Genomic DNA, 22,244 nt, shown 5'->3' with positions numbered 1-22,244 from the left:
AGTTAAGCCCATGCAATATTCAGAGAATCTGAATCACAATTAGAAAAACACTGAACAAGTGTGGCTTGTTTGGAAGGGCCGCCAGGAGAAAGCATCTTCTCTCTAAAAAAACAACATGGCAGCACAGCTTAGGTTTAGCTTAAGTTGCATCCGAACAAACTGCAAGACTTCTCGTCTGTCCTTCTAGAGTCAAATGTGAGGCCATCTGTCTGACAGCTGAAGCTTGGCACAAAGTGGGTCATGCAACAGGACAATGATCCCGAGCACAGCAACAAATCTACAACAGAATGGCTGAAAAAGAAAAGAATCAATGTGCTGCAACGGCCCGGTCAAAGTCCAGCCCTCAGTCTGTGGCGGGACCTGAAGAGAGCGGTTCTACAAGCTACTATGAGGTGTGCTTGTGTTTACACACACTACTTGGCTTTTAATAAATAAATAATGACACTGTGTAATATCTCATCTGAGCTTGGACTTAAATCATTTTAGCACCTGGTAAAGACCAGAAAATGTTTTATTATTTCCTGATATGTAAAACGTTAGATGCGACTGGGTTGAGTTGTAGCAGCATGAAAGTTTCTGTTTCAGTACACGAGTGTAACTGTGTGTAGGCAGTGAACCACACAGGCGAAGGAAAACAGAACTGTAAAGGCAATTTCACAGCATCTGCCTGAGCATTTGTATAAAACCACAGGAGGGATATAAAGGTGTGCAACTGTTGAAACAGATAATTAGGAAGTCTGCTGTAAGAGAGACTGGAAAATAAGGGTAATGTAGGAAAAAACATCAAAGCGCTTACCTACAAAACAGATGACTACATACTAAACACACACACACACACCGATTTTATATGCATCTGTCCTCATTTTACACTGATTTTTATTATATTTCATAAACAAGCTGTCACCAAACTCTCAGCAGCTTCAAATGAGAGACACACAATTTTTGTTTGTGTGTAAAAATCCAAGAAAAAGGGAAAAAAGTTTAGAGTGTTTTGAAGTGCAGATCAGATTAAATGAGGCTCATTTAAGTCAGTCATGTATACAAATCAGTCAATTAGGCTATACTATTTAGTATACTTGAACACTACTTCTTGTTGTGAGTTAGCTGATAGCCTAAATAAATCATTCAACTTAGCATTAGACTGAAAACAGGTTAAGAAAATTCACCTATTTGCAATAATTGCAAGTGCTGTGACCCACCTGATAACAGGTTATCGCCACCTCTGCTCAAGAAGCAGTCTGACACACCTTGGCACCGAACAGGCAGGCTTGCTGTTTTCAGTTTTTAAGTTAAGCTAAGATAAGCAGTGCAGGCTGTAATTATCATTTTAATGAGTTTTTTCATCCCAAATTTTAAGATACGTGTAAATGAAAACTGCAGGATAAAGTGGACATCATAGGCAGAAAACAGGCAGAGGGATGATGAGCAAAGTGGATGATGCTGCCATGCACAAAAATTAAACACTTTTCATTTTACATGATTGCTTCTGAGAGTGTTTGCTCAGGCTGAGGAGCGGGTGACACGGTGCAGAAAACTGTTATTTTGCAGTAAATCAGTTCATGTAATAAACAGCAAGCAGAGAGGCACTTCAGGATGAGGGGAGTGACAGTGAGTAAGAAAGACGAAATGATAGCAGGACAGCGACTGCGCCCTCGCAGAAATAATTCTGTTTCCTCTGCCACGCTGAAGGTCACTCAGTAAGAAACAGTGGACAACCCCGTTTAGCTGTGCCAAAGACCCAGGTGTGCTTAGTGAGAATTAGAAATATCAAGCACATAAATCTACAGACAGAACAAGGATAGGCGAGACCCAACATCGTACAGAGGTTGTGGTTTAATTACAAAGCCGTCTTTTCATATTAAAACCCCACAGAGACGTGTTGGCCTGGGAAGAACTGTATTAATTTCACATTTTTCTCAGTCTGCTTTGAACCTCTGAGATTAGCAAAGCTCAGTGACAGCAGACTGTCTGTTTCTATTGGTGTCAGACATACATTATAGTAACACGTCTTACATTATAGTAACTGAGGTTTTGATTGTTACCCTTGGGATTTTTCCATAGTTACAGTCACAGGATTGTTTTTAGACAGTGTTTTTTATTTATTCTTGCATTAGCCTACATTTACTGTGTTGGAATGTTTGATAGAACTTTATTATATAGCCCAGGACTCCTGTAGAAATCTCAGAGAATTAAAGGGAATTTCAAGGAATGTTACCTGAAATGAACAGAAATGAATGACATCATGTAATCATGCATTTTCCTACATATTTCCCAGCAGATACACTATAATAACAATTCAGGTTTTCACAAAAAGGGAAGAAAAAAAATAGATAAGTAATTTTAAGAACTGCATAAATAATAGTACTGTGTAATTTGAAGTACCGCATAACTTCAGGAATTGCTGCTAAATTACCCACAGTTACACACTTATTTAATTTACTTCCTGCGTCATTTTTTCTATAAAATATGACTTTTTTTTTCCTATAAAAGGCTGAATTGTTACCCCATTTTTTGAATGTACCTATTGGTAAGGCTTTGTAGTTAAATATAGTAATTTCCGATAAAATACAAATACATTTGTAGGGGAATTAAGCTTTAAATGTGTGCATGTTGATGACAATGGTTGTTGTCATTGTCAGTTAAAAAGATAAGCAGCTCTTTGCCACAGTGATAATAATATCAAAGCTAAACAATGTTACTTTACAAGTATAACTATGTTTAAAATGTTAGCATACTAGTATTAAGCATGAAGTAAGTTCCTGGTACCAGCTACTGTTTTGGTACCTACTTCACCCGGCTTCCAAGCGATCCGAGGAGATCCAAAAATGTGACATCAGCAGACTGCATGCCACTGATTGGCTGGTCGGTGGTGTTGGTGGTGTTGACCGCTGTTTTAGAAACTTGGCAACGAAGGAAACGGTGACAAAAAACAATGCTGTGGGGGATGCCACAAGATGGGAGGTTGAGGGGTTGAAGGTTTAGGAGCTGGTTGAACTCGTCCCAGAACTTTGACTGTTTTCATCATTTCCCCGCTTTAGAAATGAGCACCAAAAGGTAATTTCAGCTGCTAAATCAAAGTGAAGAGTGCCGAATGCTGCCTTCAGCGGGATGTGAAAGAATGCACCCGTGTTTCCTTCTTAGAGCCGGTGTCAGCAGATCATTTACCTGTTTTTGTTCCAAAATGATCCAAAATATTTGAAAGCCAAGGAATAAAGTTGATGTAAGCAGCACCTGGCAGTCGCCCCTGTCACAAACTGCATCCTGATCCTGAAGGAGGAGAAGACCACAGGCAACAGTAACAAACAAACCAGTAATTTTATGGTAATTCTTGAGGGAAAGTCAGGGCTTCACACAGTAAACAGTAAATTTTGACTCCTGGTGGTTCTAACATCATATCATGTGTTGATGATTTGGGATCAGAGGCTCCCCATTCCTCTGGGGACATTTTCCCAATCCAGCTAAAATCCTGTGATGTTTCAGGATGAAGAAAAGTGGCGTATGTCTGACAAACACTACCATCCCTAAATGGATAAACTATGACTTCCACTAAGCATGATCATGGATATTAAAACGCAGCAGGCTGCTTTCTTCTCTACTGAGTCAGTCTCCCACATAATCTGTTCACATTTTCTACTCATTCCACTGTAAACCACAGAAAGCTGTTCTTTCAGCAATCTTTTAGCAATATGCACATCACACCAGTAATTTTCCACTAAGGCTCTATGGCTTTGTTGTCCTCAATGAAGGAAATAATATGCCAACCAGAGAAAAAAATGTTTTTTAAACCCTTCTGCAGTGCATATGTGATCTTAGGTTCTTTTTGTGAGCTCCATTATTTTCAAGGCTGGAACAAAAAGCAGTACAGCCTCGACCCTGCCACTTCTTCTACTGGACATCTTTTAGTGACCTGCAAGTTTTTCTCGTGCTAGTGTCTCTGAATAAGGGCCTCTTAAATCAGCATAGACAATAAGGTCACGTATGCTTTTAAATCCTTCTGTCCACGAAAACTGACGCACCAAATCAGAAACAAAAGCACCTGATGTTTGATTTCTGCCTGAAATGTGTGTAGGATGGACAAAAACAAAATAAAGAACTGAAATATTTTAGCATTTAAAAGTTCCTGTACTGTTTTCAATTCAGAGCATTATATTAAAGTTCTTTTTTTTAACGTCAGCTCGTTGGCTGAAAACAGGATCTAAAAACTGTTTAAAAAGAGATGTTAAAAGTGCTGCTTTGGTTTATTCAAATCTTAGTCGTTTAAACAGAAAGAAGACAAAAAAAACAACAACTTGCACATCTCACACACACACACACACACTCACATGTTTGGGATTAGTAGAGCTGCTTCCACTGAGCCAACCGCTGAAGTGAGCATTTATATTGTGTGATGTAAAATGTCAGCGGGTATTTCCAGGCAGCAGATGGTGACAGTTTGCCTACTTAACTTTAACACAATGCATCTGAACACACTTACACACACACGTAAGCACAGGGACCCAAACTCCAACTTTCACCATAAAAACAAAACAAAAAACCCCTATACGTTCTCAGTCCCATATTCCCATCTGAAAATAGCAGGTACTGCATGCCATTTAAATGCAAACACCCAAACACACGCGCACACACACACATTTACCAGCGACAAAAGCCTGCCTCTATCGACCATGACATCAGTGCCGTTTCCCACAGATGATACAGGAACTGCAGATGACAGATTGATTGTCTCTCTCTCTCATACATCACTCTGGCCTCTTTATCATCGTCTTGCTGCTCAATCCATCTGCTGGAAAGAGAAGAGAATTCCATTTAGGCCAGCCCTGACCACCACAGCAGCTTTATGCATCATATCCAAAGCAAGACAGCCATGATTTCTTCTCCTTTAATTCTACTTTGCCCTCCTCTTGACGATGGAAACGACTGAATGTTATTAGCCTTGTGAAGTTTGAGCTGCTTGATAATCTAATGCCAAAAGTTCTGTACTTTTGAGAGGTTGGGGGAAGCCTAAAATTTAATCTCAAGTCGTGGAGGGATTTGTCTGAGCTCCTCTGAAATGTTTGGAAGTTTGGATTCTTTTTTTAAAATCTATTCACCTTGGCAATATGTTTAGAAAAAACGAGAGAAATGGAGAAAAAAATTATAATGCAAAGAAGGTACAATATACCGTATGTTAGCGAAGCTCTAACTTTTTCAGGTTCTGTATCACACTTATCTCTGTTGTAATGCCACCATAATGAGCAACTGCATGGATTAACACAGACACACTTTTGGAGATGACAGAAATTAAACACCTACGCAGCAACTCTGCAGGCAAACATATGCAAAATGATTCAGTAGCTACAAGCGAGTTTAAGAAGACTGACTCTTTTAGATTAGCTTGGCTTTTCACTTTAATGCTTGCACATCATTTAAGTACGTCTGAGCATCTTTAGATATTTTGCGGACACGTGACCACTTATTACGTGACGTTAACTTCCTCTGCTATTTTGCATGTGTGACAACTATGGTGGCAGTATATGGTAATATAAATAGGGTCTCATAACACAGCTGGTCTGTGACCATCTGGCAATCAACAATCAGGAGGGAAAACTGAGTAGTTGCAGCCAGTACCCAAGTGGTTGCTGTAATGGCAGTTGCTGGGAAAATGATTGCTATAAAGCAACATTTAACCAAGCCTACAGACTGGTCAGTGACACTCTGGCAAAAATATGCAATCCTCAACTGGTTGGCAAGTGGTTGCAACACACTGCTAGCTATCACAAGGTGCAAAAAACCCTCCTTGTGATTGTTTTAGTCATTAGCAGATTTCCATGGTTGCCCATAGCCAACTTATCTGTGAGTGCTCGCCATTTAATCTCTGAGCTGTATTGAAGATTGTGTAGTGTAAAGCGCTTTGGGGTCCTTAGGGACTAAGTAAAAGCGCTATACAAATACAGGCCATTTACCATTTAAGATTGAAAAAATGTGCTGCAAACAAGGAAACGAATAAAGTTCACCTTCAAAGTAAAAGTTCTTTATTTCCAATTTGCATGGTGCATTTCACATTTTTACTATTGCTTGGCATGTATTTGATGTTTGCAGACAAATCGCTATCTTCCATGCATGCATGGTGGCCATGAGGGCACCAGTTTAGTTCACTGGTTGAGCAGGTGTCTGTATTAGCCAAGGCTGAAATGCAGCAGCCTGGTTATGCCTGGTCTGACCTCTGGGTACGAGTCTGGAAAAAAAAACAACAACCCAAAAACTCAAAAACGAAGCAGTGACGACAAAGCCTGTAGTTTTTCGGTGCATAAAGAAATTCCATTTTGCAATTGGTTTTGTGGTACTGACTGCCAGCAACTTGTCATAGGATATAGGTGCCCCGGGGGATGGGGGAATACAAATTTTTTACTGACCAGTGGTTGCCAAGTGGTTGCCAGACAGTTGCAGACTAGTCTCCGTATCAGTGTGACTGTAATCACAAGGAGATTTTTGGTGCAACACCCTCTTTGTGATTCCACTGAGCAACCAACAACACATTTTTCGCCAACTGTTTGGGTTATACCCAAGATTCCAGAGGAACTGAAGGTTTCCAGGGGATCAGTGGCTTCTGATTCTCCTTTCTGCAGTTTCATGGAAACTAAAAGAAACTACTCTGATGACACTGACTAGAAAAGAGACAGCAGATTTTTTTATTCATATTTCTTTTGTTAATATTCCCTTTAATAGACATGTGATGCATAACAATCACTGTAAGATAAAATTCAATGTCTTGAAAAACTTTCAGACTAATCTGAAATGGTTCAAGGTGTTTTTAATATGAGTCATACCTCATAGATCAAAGCATATTGTGAGGAGAATGAATTAGACAGCTCCGTACGTTAATCCTGCAGCTCTCCAGCAGTCTCAGAGAAGTTACTAAATTTCATCTCAGTAGCAGAAATCCAAAGACAGAGCACTGCTGGGAGAGAAGCCAGGGAGCAACATTGATTAGCAGCATTGTCACCTCTATTCCTACCAGTTGTGCGCACACATATCGACACACACACACACACACACACACACACAGGCACTTCCAAGGTTATTGCAGGTTTCTTTCACTTTGATATTGGCTGCTTCACTCAGAGTGATAATGAATTTTTCAAAGCCTTGGATTTCTCACATATAAACAAGATTTTTTTCTTTCTTTCTTTTCTTTTCTCCTTTCAAATGAGCCAGGAAGAACTGTTTTGTGAGTTATTAAAATCTGAAGAACTCACTTGTCTTGTCCATAAGGGGCAGCTATCTGATGCTTCAAATGATATGCATGATAGTATAAGAAAGCCTCTAAAAAGCCAGAGTGTAAACATACAGTCCACAGCATATGAGGATTGATTGGCTCATCACGCACAATCAGTTCTTCTGAAATGTCTCCTGGGAAGACTTTTGGTGGAGTGTTTTTTCTTTTGATAGCCTGTTATATTGATGTTCTCAGCTTGTGCAGAGCAATTATGACTTCATCCCATCTTTCAGCATAAAAGGTAAACAAACTAAAATGAGGGAAAAAAATACGCTGAGGCTATTTTTGTATCCTTTTAAAGTCTTGAAATTGGAACACGGAGAGCTCTGCGTTCACTTGAGAACTGATCACAAGGACAACGTTAGCAATTTGAATGGCTGAGGTAAAATGCAACAAATAACAAAACAAAAAAAAAAAATACTGGTAAAATTGTAGTGTTACACATATTAAAAGTCTCAACTGTTTTTATTTATCTACCTTTTAAGACAAAAAAATAAAATAGGATTGGTTTGAATTTTTGATTCAAAGCTACTTTACAAAAATATAACAACAAAACAGTGAAAGTAACCATATATTTTAAGGCTCTGTATAACAGCCAGTTATTTAACATAGTTCAACTGTTTGTCAGTAATTTGGTTAAATATGACATTTATCAGATTTTTAAAAAATTATAAACTGAGATTAGAGCAGTTTCTTGGTTGGAAGCAGCTGACGGCAACTAGCTAAAACTCCAGGGCGTTCCTCATCCAGGCTCAAGATATAATCTGGGAATGTTTCATTCCTGCACTTAAGTTTAGTTTAGAACTTATTGCTAACCAGTGAGCTTACAAGTGCTTGTAGGAAAATTACAATATCTTTAATTGGAGGTAGGCTATAACACTTTAAACAAGTGTTTGAGCTAAGATAAGCTAAGCTAAGTTAAACATGTACTAGCTGCATCTTCTTGCATAACCTAGCTGGGTGTGTCTTTATGAACTGGATGGGCAACAAACGTCGACAGGCAACAAACGACGGGCAACAAACGTCGTATTTGTTTCTAGTCACTTGCACATTGTATATGTACAAACTCGGGGTGTAAAGTAAGAACTCTTAAATTTTCTTAATTTTTTATTTCTTCTTCAGACTGAGTTTAGTTCATGTTTTTCCAGCTGAGGCCCAGCTCCGTCATCTAACATCCAGGACATCATTAGTCAAGCTAATCTGCTTTGTATTAGCATCGGCTTTGTTTGTCTGCATGTCAGCCACATCGTGGGCTGCTGTGGCGCCTGAGCCAGAAGGCAGAACGATGCAGGTGATTAATGCAAGCCAGAGTTTATGATAAATAAACCCACCGGCCTCTCATCTCTCTGCTGTTGGAGGAGCAATGACAGCATTCTGTAATCTGTTGTAGAGAAAGCTTTACTGCCGCATTCTTGTTGGCGAATGTAGCTAAGCGATGAGGAGATGAGTGTGTAATCCATATGGTCCACATCTATCTGGGTTTGTTTTGCTTGTCAGTGACCCTGAGAGTGTGAGGCACAGATGTACTGCATCCTAAATGAGCAGGTGTTGTTCAAAACAGCTATTCCGATGCATGAGTCAGGCAGGCAGGCATGACAAATATTCATGACTGGTGTTGACATGGTGTTGAAGAAATTTCCAGAACATCCGCCTACAAATGAAACTTTCTCATCTGGCAAGTTTGTTTTTAAAGTTTCTTGTTCTGCTCGTCAGCTTTTAAATACTTATGAACGAAAAGGCTGGAGAGATTTGTAGGGGGGGAGAAAAAACACAGTGTTTAAACAGGAGTGAAGGTTGGCCAGACAGACAGCACCCTCTTCTGGTCACTTCTAAAAACTGCAGATTGCAAAGGCGTGTCAGAACCATTGACTTTAGAAAACAGCCAATGGTCAGAACAGGCAGGTCTCTGGACATCAGTATAGTGTTGTTAAAAATAAGAATCTATCAAATTAACCGTTTTGTTTAATAGTGTGACTTGAAATGACTAACATATTGACACGATAGCATCACACAGTTGCTGCAAATTTGTTGACTGCACATCCATGACCTCACTCTTCTCTTCCACGACATCCCAAAGGTGCTCTATTAGATTGAGATTTGGTGACTGTGGAGGCCATTTGAGTACAGTGAACTCATGGTCATGTTCAAGAAAACAGTCTGAGATTATATAAGCTTTGTAAGATGGTGAGTTATCCTGCTGTATGCAGCCATCAGATACTGGATATATTGTGGTCAGAGATGGAAATGGTCAGCAACAATACCCCAAAAAGTGCCAAGAACATATTCCCAATATCATTACACCACCACCACCAGCCTCAACCACTGATATATGGCAGGATGGGTCCATTCTGACCTTACAATCCAAATGTTGCAGCAGAAATTGAGACCAAATGTGGTGACCTTGAGTGTTTAGTCTCACTTTCCTGTTCTTAGCTGACAGTCTGGTCTTCTGCTGCTGCAGCTCATCTGCTTCATGGTTTGACACGTTAAGGCTTCAGAGATGCTCTTCTGCACACCTTGGTTGTAACAACTGGTTAGTTACGGTTGCCCTCATTGGAACCCATTTTGGCCCAGAGAACTGCCACTCACTGGATATTTTCTCTTTCTCAGACCATTCTCTGTAAACTACAGAGATTATGTGATCAGTAGATCAGCAGTTTCTGAAATACTCAGAGGAGCCTCTCTGGCACCAACAAACATTTTAAAGTCAACAGATCATCCTGACCACATCACATCTACATACCTAGAAGCACTGAGTAGGTGCCATGTGATTTCCTGACTAGCAGATGAATAGGTTTACCTATGACACGTTCTCATCCTGACGCGTAAAATACAGACGATTGTGACAAGTAGATATTTTACACGTTGGGAATGAATCGGTTTTACATGTGAAATTAAAATGATAAACCTATCAAAGCATGATGTACGTTCAATCTGTTCACTTTCAGATCCTGAATCACTATGTGATGGCCACAACATGAAGCTATTTTATTGTTGAATTATGAGTGATACTTTGATGTGTTTGTGTTGGAATGGACGGCTGGAGCCTCTGCTCGAAGCGTCTCATCGTATTATCACTGGATTGTGCAGTTTCCCCTCTATATCTATCTATGTATACACACTTTTGTTTATGAGGCTAACAATGAGAGTGATGATGAAATTATTCCCAATACTCTTTGAATAATTACATCAGAATACATAATCTTTTTTAATACATTTTATTTGAAAAGGGAATACTGAGCATCTCATTTCCAAACCACCAACCTTTTATTTTATGTGCTAAAAAAAATAAAAGCTGGCCCCAAACAAATCATACAGATCTCATTTAATCACAAAAAAGATGCATATTGCAACAAAATGAATGCATGATTGTGAACACCATGCAGAGAGTGTTCTAGTTCAGACGTGACAGGCAGCTTTACTACCAGCATGCTGCATATACCATCATATCATTACAGGGAGTACGTTTGCATTAAAGGCAGTTATGCAGCACAGTTTCTCTCAGTCTCTCTCCACAACACACACCTAATACTTTTAAAAGTTGCACCCTTGCTCACAAAAATCACACATACACAGAAAAACATAAATGAGACAAAGATTAGATTTGGTCCCAGATAACCAGAGGGGCAGTTAATTATAAGAAATAACTAATCGATATTAATGATCAACGAGGGAATTTTTGGGGGGAGAGTTTTGCAGATTGCTTTGTTGCTCAAGCCTCTGCACACATTTAAAAATGCTAAAAACTGAACATTTTTCTGTGTGTGAATCAGACGTCTGTATCAACACTCTGGTTAAAGAGCATCAGAGAATCATAGATTACAGGAATTGTGCACAGACCTTCAATTTTTCTTCCTCTGTTCTCAAAACATGTCGATATTTCATATTTCTGCTGTGCAATTGTTTTTCTTAACACAGAGGTGGCTTTTTCCATGACGCAGTTCAAAAAAAAAAAAAAGAAAAAAAAAAAGGAGTAAATAAAATTCCCAAAGTATAAAGACCACAGGCATTTTTTTCATAACCAAACACAGTTTTAAATGAGAAATAAAACTGATAAAAAACATTTATGGTATATTACATATTTATAATATGAAGATAAATGTAAAAGAAAACATTTCTATTAAAAAAAAGGTTAGCAATTGCACATAGGCTAGAATATTTCACTGATAAAGGGGGAAAATGGCACTGTTTTTTAAAAATAGATCAACATTTGAACAAAATTGTACATTTGCTTTTCCTAAGTCTTTCTACAAAATGAGGCCTGTTTGTTTTTAATGAAACACGTTAAAAATAAAAAAGACCCAACAGATGCGTGAAGAAAACGATGCGGTTTTAAAACAGACCCTTGCTTTTCTTCAGATTCTTTTGCTTCCAGTTTGGCAGAGCGTTGAACTCAACGCGACTCATCTCAAGAAGTTTCTATAAAACATTAAAAGTGAGCGGAAAAATGAATGTCGGCACTTATAACATTTTTCTTTATTTACTGAATTTAAATGTAACAAATAATTCTAATGGCCACAGAGCACGTCCTACCTTGAAGTCCTGGTCTGAGAGGTAATCCTCCAGACGCAGAGGGTCCACTCCCTCTGGCAGCGGTTTCCTGGTCAGCTCCTCGATGGAGTACTGCTGCTTACTGAGCTTGGACAGGGCCTCTTTCACCAAGATCACTTTTTTGGAGAGCCCAGCCTGCGAACACAGAGGCAGAAATGCTCTACTTTCTATTTTTTTCACATTTAAGCTCAAACTCTGTCTCTTTGCAACACATTTAATCAAACATAACACCTGAATAAAAGGATAGAAAACAGCACTGCACCCTTTCTGCGATGCATGGGACAAAATAATCTCCAGTTCAAGCTGTGAAGCTGTGACAGCTCCCTGACACCAACACTTCATAAGACAGAGACTGCAGTAAAAGACAAGCCATCACCCACCTTTGAAGCGATATTGGGGTCCTTCTCCCAGTATGGGAAGATGTTGGTGAAGGTCAGGGGTTCACAGCCTGCTAGGATCAAATAGGCCAGAGGGGGGCGCCGAGGATTCTTCTCTGTAGGTCAACGTTGTATTGAAAAACAGAAGGAAAACATAAGCCAAAAAAAGAGACCGGACATTTAAGTACAGAATATTAGAAACTTCACATAAGAACAACATTACTCAGACACACACGTTACTACGAAAATCATCCCTGCATGACTCGACTGTTAAAGTGAAAGCTGTGATCTGAAGATATTTATGGCCTCTCTCTTTGATTTTTCTTCTTTTCTATATTAAAAAAATGATGATGAAGTATTTGTGAAGAATATTGCAAGACTTTAAATAAAATGTTCAAAATGCTTGTGTGTGACCTCTGACCTTTGCAGTACTGCAGCACAGTTTCCATGGCACACTTCCTCTCGCTGTCCCAGCGCATTTTGGAAGATCCGGTGCACTGTGTGTCTTCAGGCTGCCAGCCCTGCCACAGATACACCTCCATACGGTTGTCGAGCAGAAACAAGGCTGAAGAAGAAATAGTGATGTGATAAGATAGCAAGCCATAAAATGATTACACTGAACTTTTGTGTTGCATTTGAACTGTTGCAAAATATTTGTGATGCATGTGGCATTAGCAGGCGTTCCTCTTGATTCTATCTTTCTTCATATCTGTAGATGTTTGCTGAAGATAAACCTGAACTTGCTTCGCTAACTTTAAATTCTTTAAGAACTGAAATGTAGAAATAACTGAAATGCGACATTGCTCGCAGCTTGTGTTACCTGGCTGTTGTGCTGCGTAGAGGTTCTCCTGCAGGAAAGGCATCGCCATGACTCCTTCTGCTACCCTGGCAGGATACAGCACCTCCTCCCCTTCAAACACCCCAGAGCTCGCACTTAAGCTGAAGAGCCGCGGTGTGTGGTTGTACTTTCCTGGATCTGCAACACACACACACACACACACACACACACACACACACACACACACACACACACACACATATTATCTCTCTATCTACATTCTGCTAAACACCTGGATAGTTGCTAAGCAGCGCATGTTGGGCCGTACCATCCAGCATACAGTCGTAGGCCTTCTTGTCTTTCAGACCCAGAGCCTTCACAAACTCTGCAGGTTCAGATCCTTCCTCCACCTCCTCCACTCTCACACTGCTGCTGAGGCTCAGGCCTAACTCTGACGGATGCCTTGAAGACACAGACACGTGTTGATCCGCAGCAGCAGCCAAACATCCATTCATCCATTTACACATCCTGTGCCTTACCTCTGGGTTAGTTTGTCCACTGCTCTTTTGGCCACCTGCTTGGCGCTTGCATGAGCTTTGCAGCCGTGCCACAAGTAGAGCTGGCCTTTCTCAGCATTAAGCAACACCAGGCTGCCACGAGAGCGCAGACTGCTATGCTGGCAGTCCACCTCCACCAGCAAGGCCTCTGACTCTGCCTCACCACGGACACAAAACAACCTCCAGGCTTCTGCAGAGGTGAAACAGACGTGGCATGCTTTCATGTTTTCTACCAGAACCACCTAAATAATTCATTCGGTTTATGAAATATTGTGAGGCTTTAATCTTTTACAACAAGTCAAAGTTTCAACATGAGATTTTTTTGGTAACCTGTGTTGTTGGTGTTGTTCTCTCTGCTGCCCTTATGGATGATCAGACCTCCCTGGAAGAGCTGCAGGAAGCAAGGAGGTTCTTTCCCCTGAGTCACCAACACCTGGAGAGCCACCCACAAAGAAAAAGGTGAACAAAGCTGGATCGAAATTTACTTTCAACAAGCAGGGATTGTGATTCTAACACTTATTATTATGGTAATTTTTGGTGCATCTGTGACTCACCTGTGACCCCCTGTGGCTTCCGAGCTCCACCGTCATGAGAGCGGAGGTTCCTTTCTCACTGGCGCTGGAGTGGCGGCCCTGCCAGAAAAAATACGCAGCCCTCTCTCTCCCAGGACCTCCAGCGCTCAGCTCCCCGGGTTTCTGCCGCTTCCCCACTGGAAGAACAGAGCACAGAAAACCTTCTGCTTATTCGGTTCAGGCTTTCAGTGACATAACAGTCAGCTTTTCTTCACATGCTGTTCTGATGAATGTGTGCCAACATGGCAAGCAAGTGAAGCCACACAAACACAAATTTATTATTATTATTCTTGCTCCCCACACGCATCTTCTTCCACTATTTATTCTGAGGCTGTGCCAAAATGTGACTCACCGAGCGTGGTGACAGAGTACTTCCAGCGGATGATGTAGGCGTCGCCCTCATGCAGCTGGCCCAGGCTTTCCTCAGGCACTTCCTCCTCTCCGTGCTCTCTTATGTGCCACGCCTCTACGGCCACGGTTGCCAACTCTGCCTGCCTCCCATCCTCCGTCCTCACCAGGCCGTGACCCCGCTGGACATTGATCCCCTCCAGAATGGTCTTCACCGGCTCCGGCTCATTGTTCAGCAGATCTTTAGCGTCACATGGGTGGAGCTCCAAGTCAAGTGGGGAGCGCACAGTGGAGTGGACCGGGCTCTGAGCAAACCAGGACACTTTTAATTAGCTTTAAATTTGTTACTTTAAAAAAAAAAAAAAAAACCAAACCCAAACAAACAAAACAAATCTCCTCTACCTTAACTTCCTCAGCTTGAGCCGCTTCCTCTTTCTTCCTCTCAGCCCAGTCCAGGAACTTCTCTCTGAACAAGGACGTCTCATTGTGCTCTGACAAACGACCAAACAGAGCCCAGCTTGGACGACCTTCCCCTTTCCTACATGTCACACACATGAAAGTTACCTTTAGTATTTTTCTTCTCTGTGTGGCTGTACATGCACAGTGAGACCACTAGGGGCTGCAATATAACTAAAAATCGAACATAGCTCTCAGCTTGAACAGACAATAGAGGTTTCTGGCACAACTTCACCTTCTTCCAAAGTGCATAGAGAAGAGCAAGAGTCTGAAGAGGTTCAAGCTCCAGCAGCGCATGCAGTTTAAAGAACAGCTTTATTACTTAACCAAACAATAAAGCTGTTCTTTAAACTACGTGTGTGCTGAAGCTCCAAACTTCTTAAACCATTTATAGCTGCTTTAAATGTGAGATGACCACATCACGCATTTAAAAAGCACCCCACAGAGGACAGAATACAGGATTAACATGTCACACTCACTTAGGCGTGTCCTGGTCTGTGCAGGAAGCATCCAGCGGGTTGACTCTGCAGTGGCTGTAATCGTAGCTGCCGCTGTAGAGCTGTTTGCCTAGTTTGACGGCCACTTTTCTGTCGCTCAAGGGCACATCTTTCCCGTGCCACACGTACACTTCGCTGCCAAAATCAAACACCAACACCTGGTGTGAGACAACAGCAGCAAGAGGAAGGAGGAGGAGAGAGAGACGTTGGTTAAGTGTTTACTGAAATCTCTGTCTTGACTTTTATGGACGCGTCCTAAAGATCTTCAGCTTCCTGTAAGCTTTTAAAGACTTAAAGGCTTGTAGGAGAATGAAATGGACTGAGTTTCTATTCCACTTATCAGAACTTCCCAGACATATGAGTGACATCACCTCTTTAGAGTCGAGCAAGGACACACTTGGGATAGAGGCCCAGGCGTCTTCGTGAGGCACCAGCTTGTCTCCCTGGAGTCTGTACACGCCATTAGAGTCCACCACGCCACTCTCGTACAGCTCATCCTCCTCTGGCTCTCCCGCCCCTACAATCAAAAACAGGGTAAGCACATGTGTGCGGTGGTGTGGGGGCTCAGTGGTTAGACAGATAATCCTTCAAGAGGATAAGAGAAGTGCTCTAAGGAGAGTTTGACAGAATATCTACTGGTACTAGTCAGTATTATTAGAGATACAGAGGTCAGAGTGTTTGTGTTTACTTATGAAAATGTGTGCACCTACCTCTGTATTTGGTCTTTCCACCCAGCAGTGTCCAGAACTCTTTGGCCCATCTGCTCTCAGTGTTGATGCCCTCCTCCAGCACCGTCACCTGAGGGGCCTTACAGCCGAGGTCCCTCTTAGCCTGAACGAACGCCGCCATCTCCGACGCCTGTCCACACAAAGCACACGTTACAGCAAATACACAGCAGTCACATTTTTTCTAAATGTGTAAGAGGAGACACATATTAGCTCATTTAATCCATCTGTAGTGATCGGACTTTGTGAAAATGAGAACACAAAGCAGTTACACTATGCTAACTTGTGTAAGAATAGCACAGGCAACACTTGTGGCTGTCCCACATCCTGCAGGCCCTACTCAGACAGGGCCCTCACCCAACCAAATCAAGTATTCCCAGTAGTGAGAAAATAAATGATGAAATAGAGGTGGAGGAATCATCTGAACGTGTCTCAGCCAGGTTGGGTCTTATTAATTCAGCAATTCTGTTTGGTAACCACAAGAATCCGTCACCCTGTAGTGTCAGCTCTCCAGCTCAGGCACAGCCTTTGATCTACTGATGAAATTCAGCTGATATAAACACAAACACCATTGTCTACTTACCTGTATATGTTTGAGGGTTCAACGTAACCCTGTTTATATATTTTATGTTTTTATGTTCAATATTTTACATTTGGAAACAGACATGTTTTAGGTTGAACTCCTAAAACCTAAGTGGTTCTCTGTTGCATCTCTTTAGTGTGATGATTGTTTGAGTCACAGATCAAACAGTGTAAAGACGTCTTTATGTCAGAAACCTTATTTTGGTTTTATGGATTTTAAGATTTTTGGTTGAGACCTCAGGATCTTCAGAGAGAAATTTGTTAAAACTCACTTTTCACATGAAGTTACTGACATATAATAACTGAAAAAGTTCACATAACATGAACGTCTGACAACCTTTTTTTATTTCAGTGGCAGAAACAAGCTTTCATACATTACACAGTGCAATAAATACGAGAGCAGCAGAGATCACCTCCCACAGGACAGTGTCCCTTTGGTAGGTACAGTTAAAGCCTTTTATAATCAGTTTGTTTAAACTCTGAATATATCAAACATCAAACTTGATCCTGCAGTTCATGATGGAAACAGCCCGTCAATGCACAACATTATCTGCTCTGAATCTCTGTTTTTTCAAATGTGGTCATCAGGGTGCTGATTCAGTGTGTGAGGTTCACTACCTTTGCTTTCTCAATGACATTGGCGAACTCTCCACTCCACATGTAGCAGTGCTTTGGTGTTATCAGAAGAAAGCAGTCACCACTGTTCAGAGACTGAGCTGTGGGCTCCACCAACCGAACCTGGACGTGCCTCCGCCCTTCACAAAGTAACAAAAAAAGACCTTTTACTTATTTGAAACATTAAAAGGATTTAAACTGTGGAAAAAAAGAAGTTGATTTACCAAATATTTTAAGAAATGAAACGAGAAACATTTTACTGAACCTTTGATCGCTTCAATATTCAACACGTAATCATAGAAAGAGTTAATCCCCTCGTGTTTCCTCACCTTTGATGCGGATAAGCATGAGCTTATTGAAAGGAACTGCACTGTTATTGGTCACAACATCAGTGGACTTCACACTTCGCAGGTTCACCTTGCGAAAGTTTTCCTTGCTGGCCAGACCGGCCAAGGCAACGTCAGCCAGGTTGGAGTGTTTTGCCACTGGACAGGTGAGAAAACAAGAACAGGGACTCAGTTACACATCAGCTCTTGAAATATTAAATTGTTTTGAGGTTTTGATGATTTTCTGTTCCTTTTTCTAATTCTTCATAAACAAAGAGACGAGACACACTTTAATTATTTCTTCCATGTGTGCTATGCTAGCACACAGCACACGTAGCTGTGGTGCTCACTTCCTCTTTTGTAAACTGTGAAGACGTCACTGTGGTCAGCCAGCAGAGTAGAATACTTGTTCAAGCAAACATCACACTAATATGATTATGCAATAACCGGCTGGCAACAGCCCCACAGCTTTACCTGAACATCATTTTCATATTTTCTTCTTACATACAGTGTGTTTATGTTACGGCTGATTCACAACATAAACAAGAAATTCACTCTCCAGACATATTTCCTGTATAAAATAATTCACTGACTTTAATGTGATTTTTTTTCTTTTTTAGAAATAACCTTTTTTGTGCTCCTTTAAAGCTATCCAAGACTTTCTGGCTATCCTGGGTGAGAATATACTGTAAGCACTGCTACAGTAGGAAAGTTTGAGCACTTACTCCTCTCCACTTGGATCCTCTTGGTCTCCACTGTGGCTACGTTAAGCCTCTGCTCGGTGTAGACCTGCCTGATGTCATTGCGGGCAGCTAAAGCTCGCAGAGGGTTCCTGGAGCCTTGGTTCCTTCTGGCTGGTCGCACCGCTCGCTTGTGCTCTGCTACTGCTGAAGTGAGCCTGATGACAAAGTTTAGGAACTTAAAAATATTATAATACTAAAAAACAAAGGACAAAAAACCCCATTTATGTTTATTACAAACTTACTTTGGCGACTCGGTCGGGATCTGGCTTAGGTCTTCCTCAGTCACCACCACGCCGGTGTCCTGGATTGCTGAGGGCGAGACGGATCTGTAGAAGTTGCCGAACGTCTCTTCGTCGTCCAGCTTCATCACTTCTTTCTCCATCTCTGCTGTCACCTCGATGGTGGATGTCTTGCTTTTGCTCACGCCTGCGCCCACCAGCCATAACATCGGCAAGAAGAAAAGATGGAAAAGGAAGTGCTACAAGGACTTTTTGTGCATAACATTTCTGGCATTTTACAGGTCAAAGGTCACGTGTGGTGATGGATGTCCTGTGATGTCTATAGCTCAAATGCTTACACTAATTGAAAGTCAACATCTTTTTTTAATGTTATTAAATTAGTGTGTATTATATTAATAGGATGAAACAGAGAAGAGCTTACTAAACTGCACAATAAAGATTTACTTAAAAAAATAATTAACAGGACAAAAAATAAATGAATAGAAGGAAAAATAACAATTCTGCAATTTTACTTGTGCATTTATTTATTTTTGCTTATTTTTTATTTGTTTAAAATTCCTTAAAGTAAAAAAAAAAAAAAAAAAAAAAGCTCCAAAAGCTTAATTTAATCTGAAAAACAAATGTTCTGCCAATCTCATCGTTTCAACTAATCCACATGGTGGCCCAAACATTTGTGTTGGCAGTTGCGCTGTGTGATTCTTAAACGCTTAAAAATATGTTCCTGTCTGTTGCCTCCACATGTTGAAGTGGTCAAAATCATGTTTGTTTGTTTTTTGGCAAAGACACAATTTTTGTAGTTTTGCCTCAGCAAACAATCAGCAGAGGATTTTAAATCAAACATTCAAGATGTGATTGAAATGCAGACTTTAAGCTTTATTTCAGTGGGTTTAACTACAGTTTTGCATTAACTGTTAAGGAATCACAGACATTTTCATACAGACCTGTATGAAATTATACGATTGTGCAATACATCATCAAATTCAATACTGTGTACAATAATCAGAAGCAGAGAAAGTGTACCTTTATTGTGGAGCTTGTCTAGGAAGGATTCCAGCTTGTCGAGCCGTTTATCTCCTTCCACCTTGACATCAGATCGAGTGGAGATTTCTGTACAGCAGAGAAAAACTCATTTACTTTTCAGTGGATTTTCCAACTATCTTTTTCATCTGTAATTAAGTGGCACTTTGAGCCATATTTAATCATGAATATATTTTTTAAAAGACCTTTCAGTGAGGTATTAGAAAGATTTACAGACCTTCAAGAGGTTTGACGGGTGTTGCATTAGCCTTCTTCAGAGCTCGAATGGGCGACTCTTCTATTCCTGACACAAGACCTTGCAAATAAAATAAAAAGTTTCAGTATTGGTTATTTGTTTGTTTTTTGGTCTTTAAATTCAAATGTTTGGTTTTTTGTGACTGTCTGGACTACAGAGATATTTGTATCTACTTTACAACGAGTGCATTCAACCCGATGGCTTGGAAACGTCCTATTCAAAGTAGTATGCTTTGTGTAATCAAATATAGGTCGTCTGCGTCTGTTGGGAGGGTTGGATTTCTGTGTATAATGTTATAAGGGCTGCAGTTATTAGGATTGTTGTCAGTGGAAAACAATGAGCTTATTCAGGCCAACTAAAGCCCAGAGTATAGTTTCACCTTTCTTGGCCATGCGTCCAGCCACAGTGAACTGGTTTGAGTCGTTGGCCGCTCCTTTGCCTTTGCTCTTCCACTGCTCCTCCTTCTCCTTGAGAATTTTCATCCTGTCTGCCAGCGACATTTTGGGCTCCACATCTACATTGGATTTCTGTTGAAACATTCAAACGCTTTCAGCTTTGTGTTTGTTTGTGTGTCTGTGTGTTTGAATGCAAATCTGTTAAGGCTTACACTCTGATAAACTGTGTACACAAGAGCAGACACACATGAAAACTTGCAGTAACTATGAGAGAGGAAAAAGTGTTGCATCAGGAAAACAGAGACTCTGATGAGGGTGAAGGAAGGAGAGTGAAACACTCATACAGGCAAATATTAGTCTGTCAGCGAGTTAGGAAAATTTAATACTGGCAATAAAAACCAAGACCTTTTTTTCTTTTTTCAAATCCATCTCTCACCCATTATTCAGCACACCGTTCCTTCTGTGATTTACTCCTGCTGCCATTTTTGCACCTGAACTCGACCATTAAAAGGGAATCAGCAGTATTTTACTGGCCTCCCTACAGCCCAGGAACTGTGTTGTGGTAATTAATGATTTTCCAGTCTGAAATATTTAGGTTGTTTCTGTCACATTTTTCCCTTTGCTGTCTAATTAGTAATTCACACCGTGCGCAATGTGTGCCTTTTTTTGCAGTTGATTACACACAGCTTAGTCAGTGACTGCACAGATTTAAAAAAGAAATAACAGAATTAACTGCTAACCAAGCATGAAAGGTCATAAAAAATGTCACACGATTAGATTTTACATTTATTTATGCATGCAAGCTGTACGTACGGCATTTAAGCAGCGCAGGATGAAAGCTAAACTGGCTAAATGACAAACAAATGTTTGGGATTCCCCACACCAAACAGCTGAAATGTTCTCGGCAGATGAGTAACGATCTGTGTGATCTGTTGACTCTCACTCTATAACTGTAAGCTCAGAAACCTTAAACTCTTACAGATGCTAGAGGCAGCTTTAAAGAGAAAAACATATTTAGCTAAATTTGGGATTAACAGAGGTTCAAAAGAAGCTGTCGGTGCAGTTTATTGTTGTTTTCATTATTTTTCTCACACTGAAGTGACACGAAATCATTTGGCAAAAAAATTTGAAAAAACTACCATCTTCTTCTTTCAGCTGTTTCGCCAAAGCAGATGATCTTCCTCCATCTGTTCCTATCCCTTGCATTCTCCCTAATCACACCAACTCATATTCTCCTTCATGGCATCCATGAGTAAACGTCTAATAGCAATTTAAACCTTATTATAAATGTACCATTAGGTCTCTCTACAGTTGTTGTTGCAAAATGCTAAGCACAGTTAAAAGAAAACGTATGCAGACACAAATCTCTGTGAGGGCAGGTTTACACTCAAACACCACGTCAAGCCAGTCAGTTAGGAGACAATTATATTTTTAGGTAACATAAAACAGAAATCAGAGATCCAGAAAGTGCATTCATCCAGTTAATCCTCCATTTTTTTTTTTAAATACTTGGATTTACAGCTTCTCTCCCATGTAGATAAGACAGCGGGGTCCTGTTCAGTGTTTCATATGAGATAACAGACTTTTGTTGACGCTCCAACAGGCACAAAGTTGGAGACCAAAGGTCAGATCAGCACACTCCAAAAACAGTCCATCGGGCATCATCTCATTACCTTCAGACATCACTTAGTAGGAAAAAAATAATCCTTTTGTGAATCAAGAAAATCATTTTTGATCAGCCAATAAATCGCACATCTATAGAGCACATCCAGTCTCATATTTAACAGTATTAGAGATAAAACATATCTTTGGCCTCTGCTATATTTAGCACACTGAAATATAATAAATGTGCATTTTTTACTGTGTATGAGAAAATGGAAAAACGAAGGGGGAAAAAAAGCATCCTGACATGCTCAAACAATTATCCACCAAATCAAATCGCACGTTCTCTCTCT

At 40.5% G+C, this 22,244-nt stretch overlaps 1 protein-coding gene across 4 annotated transcripts in view; it reads right to left on the bottom strand.

The window, feature by feature from the left end:
* Positions 1-10,940: 10,940 nt before the first annotated feature.
* Positions 10,941-22,244, bottom strand: part of svild (supervillin d) — a 50,018-nt gene continuing 38,714 nt past the window's right edge. For all 4 annotated transcript variants that reach the window (XM_085170283.1, XM_085170284.1, XM_085170282.1 and 1 more), the window contains 21 exons: positions 20,274-20,421; positions 19,877-19,954; positions 19,642-19,728; positions 18,625-18,808; positions 18,365-18,537; positions 17,643-17,798; positions 17,317-17,453; positions 16,102-16,249; positions 15,763-15,908; positions 15,374-15,549; positions 14,841-14,976; positions 14,443-14,743; positions 14,073-14,227; positions 13,849-13,951; positions 13,501-13,708; positions 13,290-13,423; positions 13,004-13,159; positions 12,605-12,748; positions 12,187-12,299; positions 11,789-11,941; positions 10,941-11,674 (listed from right to left, as the gene is read on the bottom strand). In XM_085170283.1, coding sequence (XP_085026409.1) covers positions 11,588-11,674; positions 11,789-11,941; positions 12,187-12,299; positions 12,605-12,748; positions 13,004-13,159; positions 13,290-13,423; positions 13,501-13,708; positions 13,849-13,951; positions 14,073-14,227; positions 14,443-14,743; positions 14,841-14,976; positions 15,374-15,549; positions 15,763-15,908; positions 16,102-16,249; positions 17,317-17,453; positions 17,643-17,798; positions 18,365-18,537; positions 18,625-18,808; positions 19,642-19,728; positions 19,877-19,954; positions 20,274-20,421 — 3,123 coding nt within the window. In that variant the 3' untranslated portion in view covers positions 10,941-11,587. The remainder of the gene's footprint in view (positions 11,675-11,788; positions 11,942-12,186; positions 12,300-12,604; positions 12,749-13,003; positions 13,160-13,289; positions 13,424-13,500; positions 13,709-13,848; positions 13,952-14,072; positions 14,228-14,442; positions 14,744-14,840; positions 14,977-15,373; positions 15,550-15,762; positions 15,909-16,101; positions 16,250-17,316; positions 17,454-17,642; positions 17,799-18,364; positions 18,538-18,624; positions 18,809-19,641; positions 19,729-19,876; positions 19,955-20,273; positions 20,422-22,244) is intronic.

The sequence above is a fragment of the Neolamprologus multifasciatus genome, chromosome 8 (assembly GCF_963576455.1).
Source record: "Neolamprologus multifasciatus chromosome 8, fNeoMul1.2, whole genome shotgun sequence".
Lineage (NCBI taxonomy): Eukaryota > Metazoa > Chordata > Actinopteri > Cichliformes > Cichlidae > Neolamprologus > Neolamprologus multifasciatus.
Note: the sequence above shows the minus strand (reverse complement) of the source record. Positions and strands in the feature narration are given on the sequence as shown.